At 36.3% G+C, this 18,941-nt stretch overlaps 1 protein-coding gene across 1 annotated transcript in view; it reads left to right on the top strand.

Moving 5' to 3' along the window:
• Nucleotides 1-18,941, top strand: part of ANKAR (ankyrin and armadillo repeat containing) — a 72,825-nt gene that overhangs the window by 11,733 nt on the left and 42,151 nt on the right. Inside the window, exons 3-7 of the mRNA XM_033230883.1 lie at nucleotides 3,914-4,351; nucleotides 6,648-6,811; nucleotides 7,462-7,565; nucleotides 9,633-9,813; nucleotides 10,802-11,021. Coding sequence (XP_033086774.1) covers nucleotides 3,914-4,351; nucleotides 6,648-6,811; nucleotides 7,462-7,565; nucleotides 9,633-9,813; nucleotides 10,802-11,021 — 1,107 coding nt within the window. The remainder of the gene's footprint in view (nucleotides 1-3,913; nucleotides 4,352-6,647; nucleotides 6,812-7,461; nucleotides 7,566-9,632; nucleotides 9,814-10,801; nucleotides 11,022-18,941) is intronic.

The following is an 18,941-nucleotide window of genomic DNA, read 5'->3' as shown; positions in this document are numbered from 1 at the left end:
CTACACCTTTTGTTTTAAAAAAATTTTTACACCATGGCCTGTCCTTCACAGCCTCCACATAATGCTTTCAATTTCTAAGGCTTCTTGTGGTTTTTGTTGGCTCCCAGCCACCCCAAGCCATGAGGTTTTAGTGCTATCAACAATCCCTCTGGCTTTTTAGACTTCTTTAAACTGCCAGAATCCCTCTCATTTCTTTATAATTTATCTAACTATTTTGCAGAAAAGAGATGATTTATAGTGGCCATTTTAAAAACCCAAGAGTATTCTGGCCTTTTTTAAAAAAAGATTTGAGAAAGAAAAAAGGAAAAAGGAGGGGACACATTGACGTATCATTTACACTTTAGAGCATATATATTGCAAACAAATGCCACATTTTCTACACTCATGTCTTATGACTCCAAGCAGTTTTCTCAAGCCTAAATTAAGGGTAACATTGTAGATATAACTTTTTTTTTTTAGACGGAGTCTCGCTCTGTCGCCCAGGCTGGAGTGCAGTGACGCGATCTCCACTCACTGCAAGCTCCGCTTCCCGGGTTCACGCCATTCTTCTGCCTCAGCCTCCCGAGTAGCTGGGACTACAGGCGCCCGTCACCACGCCCAGCTAATTTTTTTTGTATTTTTAGTAGAGACGTGGTTTCACCGCGTTAGCCAGGATGGTCTCCATCTCTTGACCTCGTGATCTGCCCATCTCGGCCTCCCAAAGTGCTGGGATTACAGGCGTGAGCCACGGCGCCCGGACAATATAACTATTTTAAAAAGACTATTTGACAAGAAGAAAGTCCTCAATTTCTTTGTAAATGGCAAGAAAATGTAGCACGGGAAATTCATCATTTTTTGATAGAGTAAAATCAAGTTTTAATTCTTATTAAATGATGATTACTTAGCTGGCAGGTTCTTTGTTTATTATGTATGTCTAGCTTCTCATTGGCAAAAAAAAAAAAAAAAAAAAAAAAAAAAGCAATGTATATACTAGCCTGAAAAAACAAACTATGTTTTTGGCCCAAGTGAGAAGCCGATACCCTGGTTGAAGAAAAATCACGTTTTCTTGTTGTTCTATATTTTCCTTGATCAAAGCTGGGACTTATGTTGTATCTCTCTTCACTCTCCTTAGTAACCTACTCATCTGTCTGCTTTCATCTTACACAATTTTATTGGCATTGTAAACTAAAGAATCATGAGATTTATAAATTTAGAATGGAGACTATTTCTTTTTCTGAATTATTTTATTTAAAATTTTTGTGGGTACATAGTAGGTATATATATTTATGAGATATTTTCACACAGGCATACAAAGCCTAATAATCACATCAGGGTAAATGGAGTGTCCTTCACCTCAAATATTTATCCTTTCTTTGTGTTACAGACAATCCAATTATACTCTTTTAGTGTTTTTAAATGTATAATAAATTGTTGTCTATAGTCACCTTGTTGTGTTGTCAAATACTAGATCTTATTCATTCTATCTAACTATATTTTTGTATCCATTAATTATCCCCACTCCCCTCCTGCCCCACCATTCCCTGCCACCTTTCCCAGCTTCTGGTAACCATCTCTATTTCCATGAGGTCAATTGTTTTAATTTTTAGCTCCCACAAATAAGTGAGAACTTGCAAAGTTTGTCTTTCTGTGCATGGCTTATTTCACTTAACATAATGTCCTCCAGTTTCATCAAAGTTGTTGCAGATGACAGAATCTCATGGCTGAATAGTATTCCTTTGTGTATATGTACCACTTTTTCTTTATCCGTTCATCTGTTGATGGACACTTAGGTTGCTTCCAAATCTTGGTTATTATGAACAGTGCTGCAACAAACGTGGGAGTGCAGATACCCTTTGATATTCCGATTTCCTTTCTTTTGGGTTTATACCCAGCAGTGGGATTGCTGTACCATACGGTAGCTATATTTTTAGTTTTTCGAGAAACCTCCAAACTGTTCTCCCTAGTGGCTGTACTAGTTTACATTACCTCCAACAGTGTACTAGGGTTCCCTTTTCTCCACATCCAGCAAGCATTCATTTTTGCCTGTCTTTTGGATAAAGGCCGTTTTAACTGGGGTAAGATGATATCTTATAGTTTTGATTTGCATTTCTCTGATGATCAGAGATGTTGAACACCTTTTCATATGCCTGTTTGCCATGTGTATGTCTCCTTTTGAGAAATGTCTATTCAGATCTTTTGCCTATTTTTTTAATCAGATTAGATTTTTTTCCAATAGAATTGTTTGACCTCCTTATATAGTCTGGTTATTAAGCCCTTGTCAGATAGATAGTTTGCAAATATTTTCTCCCATTCTGTGGGTTGTCTCTTCAGTTTGTTGATTGTTTCCTTTGCTATGTAGAAGCTTTTTAAGTTGATGTGATCCCATTTGTCCATTTTTGCTTGGGTTGCAAAATGTGATTGTGAGGTATTACTCAAGAAATCTTTGTCCAGACTGATATCCTGAGAAGTTTACCCGATTTTTTTTAGTAGTTTCATAGTTTGAGGTCTTAGATTTAAGTATTTAATCCATTTTTATTTGATATTTGTATATGGTGAGAGACGGGTCTAGTTTTATTCTTCCATGTATGAATATCCAGTTTTCTCAGTGCCATTTATTGAAGAGACTGTTCTTTCCTCAGCATATGTTCTTGGCACCTTTGTTGAAAATGAGTTCATTGTATAAGTTTGCATTTGTTTCTGAGTTCTCTGACCTCCTTTGGCCTATGCATCTATTTTTATGCCAGTATGATGCAGTTTTGGTGACTATCATTCTGCAATATACTTTGAAGTCAGGTAATGTGATTCCTCCAGTTTTGTTCTTTTTGCTCAGGATGACTGGCTATTCTGGATCTTTCATGGTTTCATATATAGTTTAGGATTATTTTTTCTATTTCTGTGAAGAACAGTGACTGCTATTTTGATATAGATTGCAATGAATCTATATATTTCTTATAAAGAGTTACAGTCTTCAAGCTGGCCATTCTGACAGGCACTTCGAGGAAGAGAGGAGCAAGACAGGAATTTAAGCTGAACTGTTTGGCCAAGTATACATATTCAGGTATACATATGTAACAAGTTATAGGAAGAGCTATGAACATGCATGAAGTGGGTTCTAACATGTATATTGAACAAACATGCACATTACAGATGATCCATGTTCACTTTGGGGTGGAGACTTAACATATAAATGCATTACAATTAGGCCCTTATTATATGTCAGAAGGTGAAGCAGGGACTTGAAGGCATTCATGTGTACAGCCTCTGTCAACAGTCCAGAACCACATCATGGTCAGTAGTCTTATGAGGAGAAAGTTACTGAAGTCAGTCTCTTGTCCAATCAAAGCTCTAGTTATGGCATGGGGAACAGGAAGGTCAGTTATTCAGCATCTGTTGGTGAATGGGCCGTAATTATTTTAAAATTGCTTATCTTGAGGACAATGTTTGTTTAACTGTTAGAGAAAAAAGAAAAACTTTGTGACTGTTAGAACATAGTTTATTCTTTAAGTAGAGGGGTTTGTGACTTCACTCTTGCCTGGCATGGCCCTAGGTTTTGTTTATAGTTTGGTATCTTATTGCCACAAAGGGTCCATTCTGTCAGTCTTATGATCTGTATTTTAATATTAATGCTGGTCAGTTGTTGTGTCTAAACCACAAAAGGAAAGGGGTATAATGAGGCATGTTTGACCTCTGATCCCATCATGGCCAAGAACTTAGTTCTTAAGGTTTCTCTGGGGTCCCCTTGGCCAAAACGGGTCTGTTCAGTCCGTTGTGGGGGGTGCTTAGAATTTTATATTTGGTTTACAGCATCTAATTTTTCCTTTACTGTCATGTTAGTAGGATTTCACGATAAAATCCTGTTTTCAATCTTCCATATTTATCCAGAAGCCAAATATGTAATTTTCACTATCTAAAATTTTCCTTTTTTATCATGAAGGTTTGACTGATATTACAAAGGATCCAGACTTTAATGAAATCTATGATGAAGACGTGAATGAAGATCCAACATATGATCCCAATAGCCCTGAAGAAACAGCTGTATTTATGAAATATGCTGAAAATATTATGCTAAAGTTAACATTCAGTACCACACAAGTTCAACAGTATGAAAATGTCTTTATATTTGAAACAGGCTATTGGCTTACTAATGCTATAAAATATAATCAGGATTATCTTGATATTTGTACCTACCAGAGACTACAGCAAAGATTATATCTTCAGAAAAAGATTATTCAAAAACACTTTGAGAAGAAAAAAGATATCAGAAGAGGGATAGGATACCTAAAGTTAATATGTTTTCTGATTCCATTTCTATTGAGTTTAAAGAAGAAAATGAAAGTTCCATATTTAGGTAGTCTGCTTCAGCCTTTTTCAGGTAAGAGTATCACCAAAAATCAAATATAAAATATAGGTATATATTAAATATATGTTTAAATGCAATTTTGTTTCTAGTATATGGGTGCAGGCAGTAACCTAGCTATAACCTGTTAGAAAGAGAAAACAAACAAAATTTAATGTCTCTAATGTAATTAAAAACACTCAGCATTGTACATAGTACTTTGTATATATTTATACCAATTATAAGGACTTCTGAAATATTTAAAATAAATTAAAATAAAATAAGTTCTGTATGAATAGGGAAATATGCCATATCCATGATGGGAAAACACTGTGAATGTATCATATCTCATTCAAATTACTCTATAAATTCAGTGTACTTCTATTCAAAATCCTGATCATATTTTTCACTGAAGTTTACACACTTACTCTAAAATTAATATAGAGCAGCAAGGGGTTGTTAATGATCTTTCATTTCTGAAAAATAGATTGAAAAATATTAAAACTACAGTAATTAAATGAGGGTAGTATTGGCACTTTAATAAACAAATAGAGCAATGTAAGAGAATAGAGAGCTGAAACAGGCCATAATTAATGGAATTTGATGGGACTTCAGTATAAACTCTTCATTCTACACTGATTAGCACACAATTTATACATTTTCATTGCTTTCCAAGCATGTAGGCTTATTATAATGGGCTTTCTATTCAGATGGCAACTTTTCAGCAGAAATTTTGCAAATTCTTTAGTGAAAGTTTGTATCATGAGAATTCAGGTGCTGAAGATATCAATATCTGTGAACTATTAGAAATGGAATCATGACAATGCATGGCTCTTGGGTGGTGGGGAGCATGTATAGAACTGAGAGGGACTTGCTTAAAGAGAATGTTAGCTATATCTGCAATATCTTATTACTTAAACTATGGGAAGCAAATAGGACTAATGTTAATAGTTAATTCTAGGTGCTGAGATCAGAGTGTATAGTGTATATTATTGCTTGTACTTTTCTTGACCTTTTGTATTTCCCAAAATACGTTATGTCCCTTATGTTGATGAAATCGTATTCTACTAACCAGTCAAAATATTGAAAAAACCTAGCCTTTGCTGGAATTTGAGAAAAGAAATTTTTTTGAGGCAGAGTCTTGCTCTGTCGCACAGGCTGGAGTGCAGTTTCATAATCTTGGCTCACTGCAACCTCCACCTCCCAGGTTCAAGCATTCTCCTGTCTCAGCCTCCCAAATAGCTGGGATTACAGCCACCTGCCACCATGCCCAGCTAATTTTCTGTTTTTAGTAGAGACAAGGTTTTACTATGTTGGTCAAGCTGGTCTCAGACTCCTGACCTCAGGTGATCTGCCTGTTTCGGCCTCCCAAAGTGCTGGGATATCAGGCATGAGCCACCACACCCAGGAGAGAAAATTATTTTAAAAAATAAGTTATTTGTGTAGTTTCATTACCTTCCAGAAATACAGGATGGTTATTTCTGTATGTGAGATATACCCATCTATGTCTTTATAATGTCTCCTTTTACCTAAACTAGCTGAGATAAGTTTTTGTATATTTAACCAAAGATTCTCTTAGGCACAGAGTTTCTGGTCCTTTCTTATAATTGGGAGTAAGATATTAATCTTGAGCTCACGATAAATCGAGAACTAGAACAATGTTTTGAGCATACTTTTGAAATGTCTGTACAATGAAACTACAGAAAGTGCTCAAAATGTAAATATACTTTATATATACATACATATATATGAATATATTTTATATATACATATATGTATATATTTGAGATATATATAATATATATATATATGGTAATTGACTGAGGGCAGTATTGGCACTGTAATATATATATTTGAGACAGGGTGTCACTCTGTCACCCAGGCTGGAGTGGAGTGGCATGATCTCAGCTCACTGCAGGTTTTACCTCCTGGGCTCAAGCGATCCTCCTGCCTCAGCCTCCCAAGTAGCTGGGATTACATGTGTGCGCCACCACATCCAGCTAGTTTTTGTATTTTTAGTAGAGACAGGGTTTCACCATGTTGTCCAGACTGGTCTTGAACTCCTAGGCTCAAGCGATCCGCCTTTCTCAGCCTCTCAAAATGCTGGGATTATAGGCATAAGCCACTATGCATGCCCAAAAATATATTTTAATGTTAAAATATTTATATACATTAACAGCATAAATAATTTTATGCACTATAATTGCCAAGATTTTAATTTCATCTGAAATTTTCCTACTTTGTTTACATGAATGAGAAGTTAGATCTCTTAAAATATGATTGTTTATGTGCTGTTCACTTTTTAAATAAAAATTTGTTTTCATTTTTTGAGATGACAAGGTCAAGACAGAGCGAGAATTGCCTCCATTTATTTATGGAAGAGATTTTAAATGCCAGAATTTTCACTACAAAGAGAATCAATACTTTCATGTTCATGGAGGAATTGAATTTGATATCAGCACCCCTTCAATTGAGAATGCCTTGGAAGATTTTCAGGTTTAAATGATTCCTTAGACAGTTTATCATTTCTCAACTCTTTTATCCTGTTCTCCAACCAAAAAGAGCCTCTGTTGGTACAGGCACGAGACAGCTCTCCAAATGATTATTCTCACAACTCAATAATTTTTTCATACATTGTTTTAACATAAATGAACTAAGTGCAGATATATGTAAGGTACTGTGTTGGATATCTGAGATAAAATTATAAATAAGCTAGGTACATCTATTATCCTCACAGAATTTACAGACTTCTAATGGACCATATTTGTCCTAGAATAGATAACCGAAGAGTTCAGTAGAAATCTCTGGACACTCAGTACACATTCTTCCATTTTCCTCAAAGAATCAGGATTAGAACAGAGATCCTTTAAAATTTTGGAACAGTAATTCTTCACCTGGAATTTAGTATAAAAATTCTACATTTCAATTGTTATTGCTTTTCTACCTTCTGTATACTATATGTCTGTCCTTTAGTATTTTTTCCTCATTCTCAAAGTAAGGACTAGATATATGCAGCTGCTATCCGGGTCTTCTGGAATAGTATTTTAAAATTTGTCATTTACATGTATACTATTTCATACAAATAATTCTTATAATTGTTTAGATGTGTCTAAGGATATGTCTTTAGTAACATACTCATATTTTAGAAAAACTTAGAAAAAATACGAGATTGTGCTGCTAATACATTCATAGAAGATTCAGGATATAAAGAATATTACTCAATACCAGTCATGGAATTTCATGGGAAAAGGTAAGGAGCTTTCACTAATTACTGACGCTAGCTACAGTTTGTTGAAAGTTAGTAGAGAACAAAGAAAACAACAAAATGCAAAGGTTAATTTAAACCTTTACAGTGGCGATTCCAGAATAATAAGCACCATGAATGACATATGGACTCAACAAAGTATTAAATGTTATAGTTATTACTTCATGTGTTTGATATAGTCGGTGTAATAATCCTTAGAGTTTGTAATTAGTTCTTATAATTACCAGAGTGGTTAAACAGGGATAGAGATGAGGATCAAATCCCAGTTGAAAAATGTTCATAATAAAAAATTGGGACCAAAGAAATCCTTAGTCGTCCCTAAACCCCAATACTTTTCTAGCAGGTTTTTTGTCAGGAACTGAAAACAAGAACACACTGAAATAGCAGTATTCAGCCTCTCGCTCTACCACATTATTAAAGCATCAGGAGAGCTAGGAGGGGCAGAGGACACTGCACAGAGCGCCAACCGCTTTTCCATCTGAGTCGCACAGTGTTTCTACGATTTAACATTCAGTTGGTTGGTGGCAGAACGTAAATAGACGACATGTTGTGTTCCTGGATTTTTAAACCTTGGACACTGAAATTTGGAAATATGGGAACTAGAGCTCAGAGGAAACATTTTAATTAGAGGCAAAGATTTAAAAACAAATAAGGACGTTTTGCTTGTTGGTTCATTTGTTTGCTTTTAAGGCATGCAAGCAGTTGAGAGGATAGGACCAAGTCTGGAACTTTGGAGAATAGTAACTGACAAGGGAGGATAGCTTGAGCCTAGGAGTTCGAGACCAGACTGGGCAACATAGTAAGACCCTATCTTTGTTTTTGTTTGTTTGTTTGTTTTTGAGACAGAGTCTTGCTCTGTCACCCAGGCTGGAGTGCAGTGGTGCAATCTTGGCTCACTGCAACCTATACCTCCTAGGTTCAAGTGATTCCCCTGCCTCAGCCTCCTGAGTAGCTAGGATTATAAGCATGCGCCACCACGCCTGGCTAGTTTTTGTATTTTTAGTAGAGAAGAGGTTTTGCCATGTTGGTCAGGCTGGTATCGAACTCCTGACCTCAAGTGATCTGCTCACGTCAGCCTCCCAAAGTGCTGGGATTACAGGCATAAGTCACCATGCCTATTCATAAGACCCTATCTCTACAAAAAATGTAAAAGTTAGCCAGGCTAGGCGGCACATACCTGTTGTCACACCTACCCAGGAGGCTGAGGTGGGAGGATCTCTTGAACCTGAGAGGTCGAGGCTTAAGCGAACAGTGATTGCGCCACTGCTCTCCAGCCTTGGTAACAGAGTAAGACCTTGTCTCAAGAAAAAAGAATACTGTATTTACAGCAATAAATAGTTGCATTTGGAGGAGAAACCCAGGCAATATTAAGAGGCTTACCATTGACAGAAATAGGTCAGCAGCTTAAGTATTTACTGCTGAAATCTGGGCTTGGGGAAGGTACCTCATGGGGGGAAGGGTAGGAAGGTGGCCGTTTTCCCTCACCTGTGATGATAAGCAAACCCAGAGAACAGAGTAACTCAACATTTTATCAATTTTCCATTCCAGAGTGATAGGGATCAGGGCTGTGTCAAGCCCCACCTATGTTCCAGGGACCTGGTAGGAGGGGGGTTTCTCTAGTCCACTGCTGCAGTGAGTAAAAGCCAAGGAGCCATTACACAAAGCATCATTCCAGATCACATTTAAGGTAAACTCTTGAGGAGCCAAATATAGACATAATTAGCTTAAAAGAATAAGAGGTAGGTAAGCAGACAGTTAGATGACCTAGAACTTCAGCCAGAGTTAGGCCTTCCAGGAACTTTTAGACATTGCCCCAGATCACTGTCATGGGAAAGACAGAGTCAATACAATATGAAGAAGGTATTTTTATATAAAGACTTGATTAATAACAGTTGATATTGATGTTATTAATATACTTACAATTAAGTACAATTTAAACTACCATTTTGTATTTAATTGTTACAGAAAAATAAAAGTTTTGCCAGCATAGAAAGAGAAGTAGCAAATCACTTCAAAGTTAGAGAAACATCTTTTTTTCTTTATTTTTTATAGCTACTATGTGATGTATTTTGAACTTGAAACTTTCTATCAGCAACTATATAAGACACAGTGGTGGGGAGCCATAAATGAAATAATGAACAATCTGAGACCAAAAAGACTTCCACTGACAGATGCTCAATTACACGAACAATTTAAGAAAAAATTTGGTTTCAAAAGAGCTATGAAATGCAAGGTATTTCAATGACTACCACATAATTTAGTATATGAAGTTATATATTATTGATAAGTATGTGTCTCAGATGTTTATCCTAGGGATAATAATAGGTTAAAGTCTTCAATATGAAATAAAATGCCACATTTTAGTAGCTGAAAGGCTATATAATTCTGGATTATAAATTTCTATCAGAGTACCTATTAATGCACTGGATTGTGATTAATCTCAATGGCTCATACTTACTGATTACTTATTTTTTATGTTAGGCAATGTTATAAATCAATGAACTCTTTTAAGGTATGACTAGTTCTATTGTTATCATTCCTGTTATAAAAATGAGAAACTTGAGGTGTAGAGAGGGATCTTTCACAAATCATATAGTAAATGGCAGAGCCAGGCTTCAATCCTTGAACTAAAACCTAAAGAACAGACCTAGCATCCTGAATCAAATCTCCGCATCTGTTTCAACAAGCCTTGAAGTACAGCTTCTGGAACTGAGCAATGAAGCTCACCAGCTTCAAAGGTTAGATTGGTATTTACTTTCCATTTATTTGCTTTCACGTCCACAAATTGAAAACTCAAAAATTTGTTAGTTAAATTTTTAAATATTAGTCAGAATGTCTAAAGAGGGTGACATTTTTACCTTTTGATGACAAACTGTATTTCTATAGCTATATATTTCAAGTTTCTAGACTTCTAAATTAGGTTTTTCTTAAATCAGAGAAGGAACCCAGTGATCTTCATTTGCTTTTAAAATATTTTAGAAAAAAATTAAAATAATAAGAAAAATTCCCCAAAATATTTTTAAAATTCTTAATATTTGCTTATGGCTCTAACAACTTTAATTATTATCCAGTAAGAAACTTTCCACATGTGGATCTTGTGAAAATTCTACTTAATTTTAGCAGCATTCATGTGATTCTGTTAATATATTTCATGTCTTTTTTTCCTTAAACCAAACTTTAAGTGCATTTTGATAAACTGATGATGGCCTTGTTAATTTTAGAGTATTCCATTTGGTATGAAGTCCGCTGTTGAAAGAGGGTTGTCTGCAGTTTTCCATACATTTAGCCGTAAAACCTCAAGCTCAACAATCAATGTTTCAGATGAAGCAGGTTATACTATTTTTCATCATGCTGCCCTGCACAACAGAGTTTCTATTATATGTCAACTATGCAATGCTAACTTCAAGGTCAACCAGAGGCGCTTTGTTACGTTCGGCCAAGGTACCATAAAGCTTTTTAACCTAAAATGTTGTTATTTTATTTACCCTTACTCAGCATTAGGAATGCATGTCGATTTTAGAGCAGTTTAAAATTTGGTATTAATTAGAGCAAAGTTGAGGTTTTTGTTTCATTTATCTAAGAAGGGCTCCTTTTAGTTTTCTAAGTATCACTTATAACTATCTTATATAGTTTTATATTTGTTCATTGCATCTCCTTCATTTGAGTATAAGCTCTAAAAGAGGGCAAAGATTTAGCCTACTTTATTTGCCTTGGTATCCTAGTGTCCAGATGAAAGCTTGGCTTAATGGTTGCTCAGAAAGTATTTGTTGAGTTAATGCATGGAAGGGTGAAGGCAGGATATCATTTGATAAGGGCTGGCAAAATTAATATACACTGATATACTATAGAAATTCAGAGAACAGCAATAGATATGACTGTCAGGTCCCAGTAGAACAATCATTCTTTATTCCAGGATCCTCAAACAGGGAATCGTTTCTTTATATTACATATATTTACATTACATTTAATAACAAGAAATTTCTTTATAATAATAATGTTTAGCATTAATAGCCTGTTAAGGTTAACCTCATTTAAACTTTAAAAGCTATTTTTGTGATTATTAAATATGCATGGATATTTTATAGTCATTGAAATAAATTTAGCTAGAGTAAAAACAAATAAAGTTGACAATGAAATTGGTGGCCCTGCATAACTGGAAAGGAAAATATAGATAAATTGTCAGGGGTAGATGTAGTAGCTCACTGTTGTCATGCCAACACTTGGGAAGGCTGAGGCTGGAGGATCACTTGAGACTAGGAGTTCAAGATGAGCCTGGGCAGCATAACGAGAACCCCCTATAAAATTTTTTTTTTAAAAAACCTAGCCAGGCTTGGTGGTACATGCCTGTAGTCCTAGCTACTCTGAGAGGATGAAGCAGGAAGATTGAGCCTAGCAGTTTGAGGTTACATATATATGTAAATTGTCAGGAATGGCCAATGCAACAATATTGGCAATAAAAAGTGGTGATTTTATATTTAATGAAGTCAGCTATCTTAATAAGCTATGTTAAATTTTTGCAGACACCAAAACAAAATGTTGTGCTTTAACCATATTGAATATCCATAAATTCTGTACTCTATCAGTATGATTAAAACATTTTGATATTCAGATTCTTCTGTTACTGAAAATATTCAATACATAATACATAATGAACCTAATTAAAATAAGACACAATTCAATCACATTTAAATGCAATAGGTAACACTATTTAAAGATGTATTACTTTAAGCCTTTTTTAGTGTGGAAAAAGTCTTTGGTAAATTAAAAGTTTCTCATGCGCCCTTTGACTGCTTGAGTTTCCATTTGCTGAGAATTGGGTAGATTTTGAAGTGTGGAAAACATAATACTCTACTGCCAATATTATTGCTTAACCAACACAAATTGTCCCACCTGTGAGTTTTAAGCAGCCATTTGGGGGGTCAGAGTTTCCACGTCTGCTTTTATGCGTTGTCAGGTGCATATGACATGCCTGGATGACTTGACCAAAAGTTATTCTCAACACCGTTTGATGTAATCTTGCCAGATACATCTACATAGTCATTTTGTTCTTATTCATATGAGTCTTCTTGAACAACTTAGGAAACCGCTATATATTAATAATCATACTTCTATGTGCATTCCCTTTTAAAACAGAGTCATCCAAAGTAGAAGTAAAAAAGGAAAGAAATGGTAAGACATAAATAAAACATTTGGTGCATTTAAAAAGGCTATTGCATATATTAGAACTTTTCTTATAGTATGTAATCTCCAAGATGCTGTTGCATCAGAATGTTGCATAATGATGTTTTGTATTCAAATTGAAGTATAAATTACTTTCTACTCATAGTTATTTATTGATACTCCTCTTCAGTTTGGGGAGTTTTCTCTTTTTTTTTCCTGTGGAATTTGCTGTCACCTCTATTTTTTATGAATTCAGGCCCAAAAGTGGTTTCTACAGCTTAAAAAAAAGAAAAGTTATTATAATATACTTTAGATATGCTGCCGTCTAGTGGCAGTAACAATCTATGAGGTCTGAGGAATGAGTCATTTTTGACTGAGGTAGTAGACTTAACCTAAATGTTGGATATGGAGAAAAACAAAATTTTAAGAGGTTATACTTTCTGTGTCTATATTTAAGAGGCTATACCTTCGCACTCTGTATAAGAGAATTCAGAAAGGCTTTTGTTTTAAAGAAACTACTTTCAACGACCTGAATTGCCAAGGGGGAGGGGATAGTTACTTAAACTGGCCATCTTCCGTTTGAGGAGGAGCACAGCAAACCTGAGATGACCTCAGAGAGGGAGCCCGACCTTATTCTTCCTCCTCCAGTCTCCTGCCAGGGCTACCCATTGGCAGATACTGACAAGGAGCCAGAGGACAGGGGTTGCTTTTTCTGCAGGTGCAGGAGAGCCAGAGTGGTAAAGGAGGTGAGTGGACCTGGAGTGGGATAAAAGGAAGTTTACCTGTCTCATCCACCCTGTAGAAATTTCCAGTTAAGTAACAATAGTGTGCCTCCTACATTATTGCTCTCTTTCTCTTTTTTAGGTATCACTTATGGCTACCTTATATAAATTTATTTATTTAGTTAGTCTCCCTCACTTGAGTATAAAGCTCCATAAAGGACAAGGATTTGGTCTATTTTGTTAGCCACAGTTTCCTAACACCCAGAAAAACACTTGGCCTTCATAGGTGCTCAGGAAACTTTTCTTGAGGGGTGTACATTTTATTGGAAACCTTAAATACTCTTCAAACAGAACATCTCTTCAATTAAGGCTCTAAGGTAGTCTACACAGAAAACCGAAGTTTTTCGGATTAGGTGCAAGGAGAGGGACAGTATAGAGGACAAGTGCTTAGTTTGCCACAAGGACCCCTCATGATAAATGCTCCTCAGCCAGCTTATCAGCTTCCTTCTCCTTTTTAGGGTTTTTTCTCCTATCTTAGCATATTCATTATACTTCTTTTTACATTTTTGTTTTAGTGATTGCCCTAGAGTTTACAACATTGATTTACAGTTATTCCAAGTCTACTTTCAGATGACACTAAACCACTTCACAGATAGTGTAAGTACCTTATAATAACAAAATATTCCTAAGTCTTCCCACCTATCATTCATTTACTCATTTCACTTGTGCATAAGCATATGTATGTCATGCATTTCATAAATGTCATTCATTTCACTTATGCATAAACACATATAAGTATATATCTATATCTATATTCAAACCCTTTGTTGATAGTGTTATTATTTATTTGCTTATTTTGAGATGGAATCTTGCTCTGCTGCATAGGCTGGAGTGCAGTCGTGTGATTTTGGCTCACTGCAACTTCCGCCTCCCGGGTTCAAGCAATTCTCTCATCTCAGCCTACCATGTAGCTGGGATCACAGATGTGCACCACCACACCCTATATATTTTTTATTTTTAGTAGAGACAGGGTTTCACCATGTTGGCCAGGCTAGTCTTGAACTCCTGACCTCAAGTGATCCACCCACCTCGGCCTCCCAAAGTGCTGGGATTACAGACGTGAGCCACTGTACTGGGCATGATAATGTTATTTTGAACAAACTGTTATCTGTTAGCTCAATTAAGACAGAACATTTTACTTGACCTTCATTTTTTTTTATTCTCTGATGTTCTTCCTTCCTTTATGTATATGTAAGTTTCTGACCTATATCATTTTTCTTCTCTTTGGACAACTTCTTTTAACATGCGTTGCAAGGCAGGTCTACTGGTGGCAAATTCCCTCAATTTTTGTTTGAGAAAGTCTTTATTCCTCATTCATTTTTGAAGGATAATCTTACAGGTTACAAAATTCTAGATTAGTGGTTCCATTATCTCAACACTTTATTTTTTCCTCCACTCACTTCCTGCTTGCATAGTTTCTGAGGAGAACTTGGGTGTAATTCTTATTTTTGCTTATCTATTAGTAATGTGTTTTCCTCTGGCTTCTTTTAGGATTGTTTTCTTTTTAAAATAATTTTTAATTTCTGTATGTACTTAATAGGCATATATACTTGGAGTATATGAGATTTTTTTGATACAGGCATGCAATGCATAATAATTACATCAGAGTAGAGTATCCATCACCTCAATCATTTATCCTTTATGTTACATATAATCCAATTATACTCTTTTAGTTATTTTAAAATATACAATTAATTTCTTTTTACTATAGTCACCCTGTTGTGCTAGCAAATACTAGGTCTTATCTATTATTTCTATTTTGTACCCATTAACTATCCCCACATCCCCCCACTACCCTTCCCAGCCTCTGGTAACCATCATTCTACTCTGTATCTCCATGAGTTCAATTGCTTTAATTTTTAGCTCCCACAAATAAGTGAGAACAGGCAAAGTTTGTCTTTATGTGCCTGACTTATTTCACTTAACATAATGACCTCCAATTCCATCCATGTTGTTGCAGATGACAGGATCTCATTATTTTTCATGGCTGAATACTACTCCATTGTGTATCCACATGAATGGATAAATTTTCTGTATCCACTCATCTGTTGATGGACACTTAGGTTGCTTCCAAATCTTGGCTATTGTGAATAGTGCTGCAGTAAATAGGATTATTTTCTTTATCTTTGTTTTTCTGTAATTTGAAAATGATATGCCTTGATGTAGTTTTTTGTTTGTTTTGACATTCATTTGGCTTGGTGTTCTCTGAGCTTCCTGAAGCTGTGGTTTGATATGTCACATTAATATGGAAAAATTCTCAATCATTATTGTTTTAAATATTTCTTCTTTTCCTTTCTCTCTTTCTTCTCTTTTGGTTCTTTTTTTCCCCCTAGACTTTTCAATTTATTTTTATTTTTGAGAGAGGGTATTTGTTGCCCAGGCTGGAGGGTGGTGGCATGATCGCGGCTTACTCCAGCCTCTACCTCCCGTGCTCAAGTGACCCTCACCTCAGCCTCCCAAGTAACTGGGACTACAGGCCCGTGCCACCATGCCTGGCTAATTTTGTTTATTTTTTATAGAGATGAGGTCTCACTATGTTGCCCAGGCTGGTTTCAGACTCTTGGGCTCAAGCAATCCTCCCGCCTTGGCTTCCCAAAGTGCTGGGATTACAGGAGTGAGCCACTGTGCCTTGGCCTGGAAGTTTCTACTGATACATCTTCGAGATTAGAGATTCCTTCCTCAGCTGTGTGTAATCTCTTTATAAGCCCATTAATGGCACTCTTCATTTCTTTTACAGTGTTTTTTATCTGTAGCATGTCATTTTGGTTCTTTCTTAGGATTTCCATCTCTCTGTTTACATTGCCCATCTGTTCTTGCAGGCTACTTTATCCGTTAGAACCCTTAGCATATTAATCATAGTTGTTTTAAATTCCCTTTCTGATCATTCCAACATCCCTGCCATGTCTGGTTCTGATGCTTGCTCTGTCTCTTTAAACTACGGTTTTTGCTTTTTTAATATGCCTTCTAAATTTTTCTTGATGTACTAGGTAAAAGAAACTGTAGTACATAGGCCTGTAATAATGTAATGGTAAGGTATAGGGGGAGAAGCATTCTATCATCTTATGATTATGTCTTGTCTCTTAGTGAGCCTGCCTCCCTATACTTTGAACTTCACCAGTGCTTCTCAGTCCTCTCCCCCTGTCCCTTAGGCCAGGCAGGATGGTTAGAGGCGACTGGAGTTGGGCATTTCCCTTCCCTAGGTAGGTTAGGTTCTGATAAAACCCCAGCAGGTTAGGGTCTGATAAAAGCCCAATAGGTTAGGCTCTGGTAAAGTAGTTTCTCTTGAGAGCAGGTCTTGTTAAGAACAGAATGCCCTGGAGTATTTCAAAATGGTTCCTTTTCTCCCTCCTCCAGCTGGAATGAGGGGATTTTTCTTCAATATTCACCGTGAGGACCTGATAAAACTCGTATAAGTAAAACACATGAAAGCATGGGGCCCCACTATGATGGATCCTTCTAGAGTTTTTAACTCTCATACTTGTCCACACTGAGCTTCTAGCAATTGTGAATTAATGTTAAGGTTTTCTTATTCCAGTAATGATTCCTTAGAAAGTTTCTGCTTGTGAGTTTCTGCTCTACTAAGTTATGACTCTGTGAATCCACTTGTCTCTCCAATTTTGAGGGTATCAGTTTGCCCATTACCTCCCTTATCTGACAAACTTAAGGGCTGTTGATTTATTTAGGGTTGGTTCAGCTTTTTACTTGTTGTTAGGAGGAAGTGGTGACTTCTAAGCTCCTTAAATCCTGGACCAGAAACTGGAAGACTAAACAATAATTTTATATAACTAGATTTGGGTCAAATTTTATAGACTATCAAGGCTATAATGTCAAGCTCCAACTATCAAGGCAGGTAGGAGGACACTGGATGTTTCTGATGGCAGAGATTTAATGAAAACAGTGCTTCACTGAGGAAATATCTTTTAAACTGAGAAATGATTAGGAGTTAGCTAGATCCTGGTAAGGGAGGAATTGTTTGGGAGAAGGGAGGTTTCAGAGAACAGGAATAGTCCAAGGTGACCAGATAATTCATCATCCATATCAGGGAGACTTGAAAGTGAAAGGGCACTATTAATAATTATGCTAGCACATAATTATTTAAACTATGTTTTTGCTTTTTTAATATGCCTTCTAAATTTTTCTTGATAGCTGAACTTGATGTACTAGGTAAAAGAAACTATAGTAAATAGGCCTTTAATAATGTAATGGGAAGGTATAGGGGGAGAAGTACTTGACCAGTACTTTCCTGGGTAACCTGGGGCGTGTGATTATGCTACATTTGGGGAGCTACAAGAAAGCCAGAATGAGGAGAACAAGGTATGCATGGTTTTACTGGGAGGTAGGTGAAGAAGGTAGTTGTAGCTGGTGCTTCAAGTTAAGTTGGAGCCAGTGGATCCTGTCACTGTTCCTCATAATCAGATGGCCTTGAGAAGCCATTGAACAAGGAGATGAAAAGATCAGATTTATGTTTTGAAAAACTGGGTTGGATAAGGGCAAAACAAGATGGGGATAGCAGTTGGGAGATGATTATGGCTTGGATTAGGATGGTGGTGGTAGAGATGAGTTCTAGAGATTTTTAGACTTGATGATGGGCTGGTTATGGAGAAGGAAATAAGAGGGAGGTGCCAAAGAGTCTTCCAGGTTTGTGGTCTGTACAACTGGCTGGATCATCATATCTCTCACTGATTTAGGAAGCAGTAAAAGAGAACCAGGTTTGGAAGGAAGGATAGTAGTTCAATTTTGAGTATATTAAGTTTGAGGGGATGTGTGAAGATGCTTTACGAGATGTCAAAGATATAGATCTGCAAATCAGAAGAAATCAGATCTAGAGACATAATCCTTGGAGTCATCAAGTTGTATATGGTAAGCAAAGCCACTAAGAAAAGAAAACGGCCCAAGATTGAGCCTTAAAGTTCATTTGGATATTAGGACAATGAGAAGGTTCCAAAGGAGACTGCCAAGGAGTAACCAGTAAAACTGGACAAAAATTGGGAGTGTGATACCACAAAAGCCAAGAGAAGAAATTATTTTAAATAGGAAGAAGTGGTCAATGGTGTAAAATACTATTGAGAAATAAGTAAGATGAGAATTGAAAAATGACAGTTGTACTCTAGTGAGAATTCACTCACTATCATGAGAACAGCGTAGGGGAACTGCTCTCATGATCCAGTTACCTCTCTCTCTCGACATGTGGGGATTACAATTCGAGATGAGATTTGGGTGGGGACACAGAGCCAAACCGTATCACATGGTAAAGGTATGAATTGCTATTATTCTTTGGGAGATAATTTGGCAATATCTATTACCAGTAATAATGATACTGTTGATGATTATACAGTTTTACCCAGCAACTCCCATTTTGGGATTTTTTTTTTGAGATAGAGTCTTGCTCTGTTGCCTAGGCTGGAGTGCAATGGCATGA

Source organism: Trachypithecus francoisi, unplaced genomic scaffold (genome assembly GCF_009764315.1).
Source record: "Trachypithecus francoisi isolate TF-2019V2 unplaced genomic scaffold, Tfra_2.0 Lachesis_group13, whole genome shotgun sequence".
Classification (NCBI taxonomy): domain Eukaryota; kingdom Metazoa; phylum Chordata; class Mammalia; order Primates; family Cercopithecidae; genus Trachypithecus; species Trachypithecus francoisi.
Note: the sequence above shows the minus strand (reverse complement) of the source record. Positions and strands in the feature narration are given on the sequence as shown.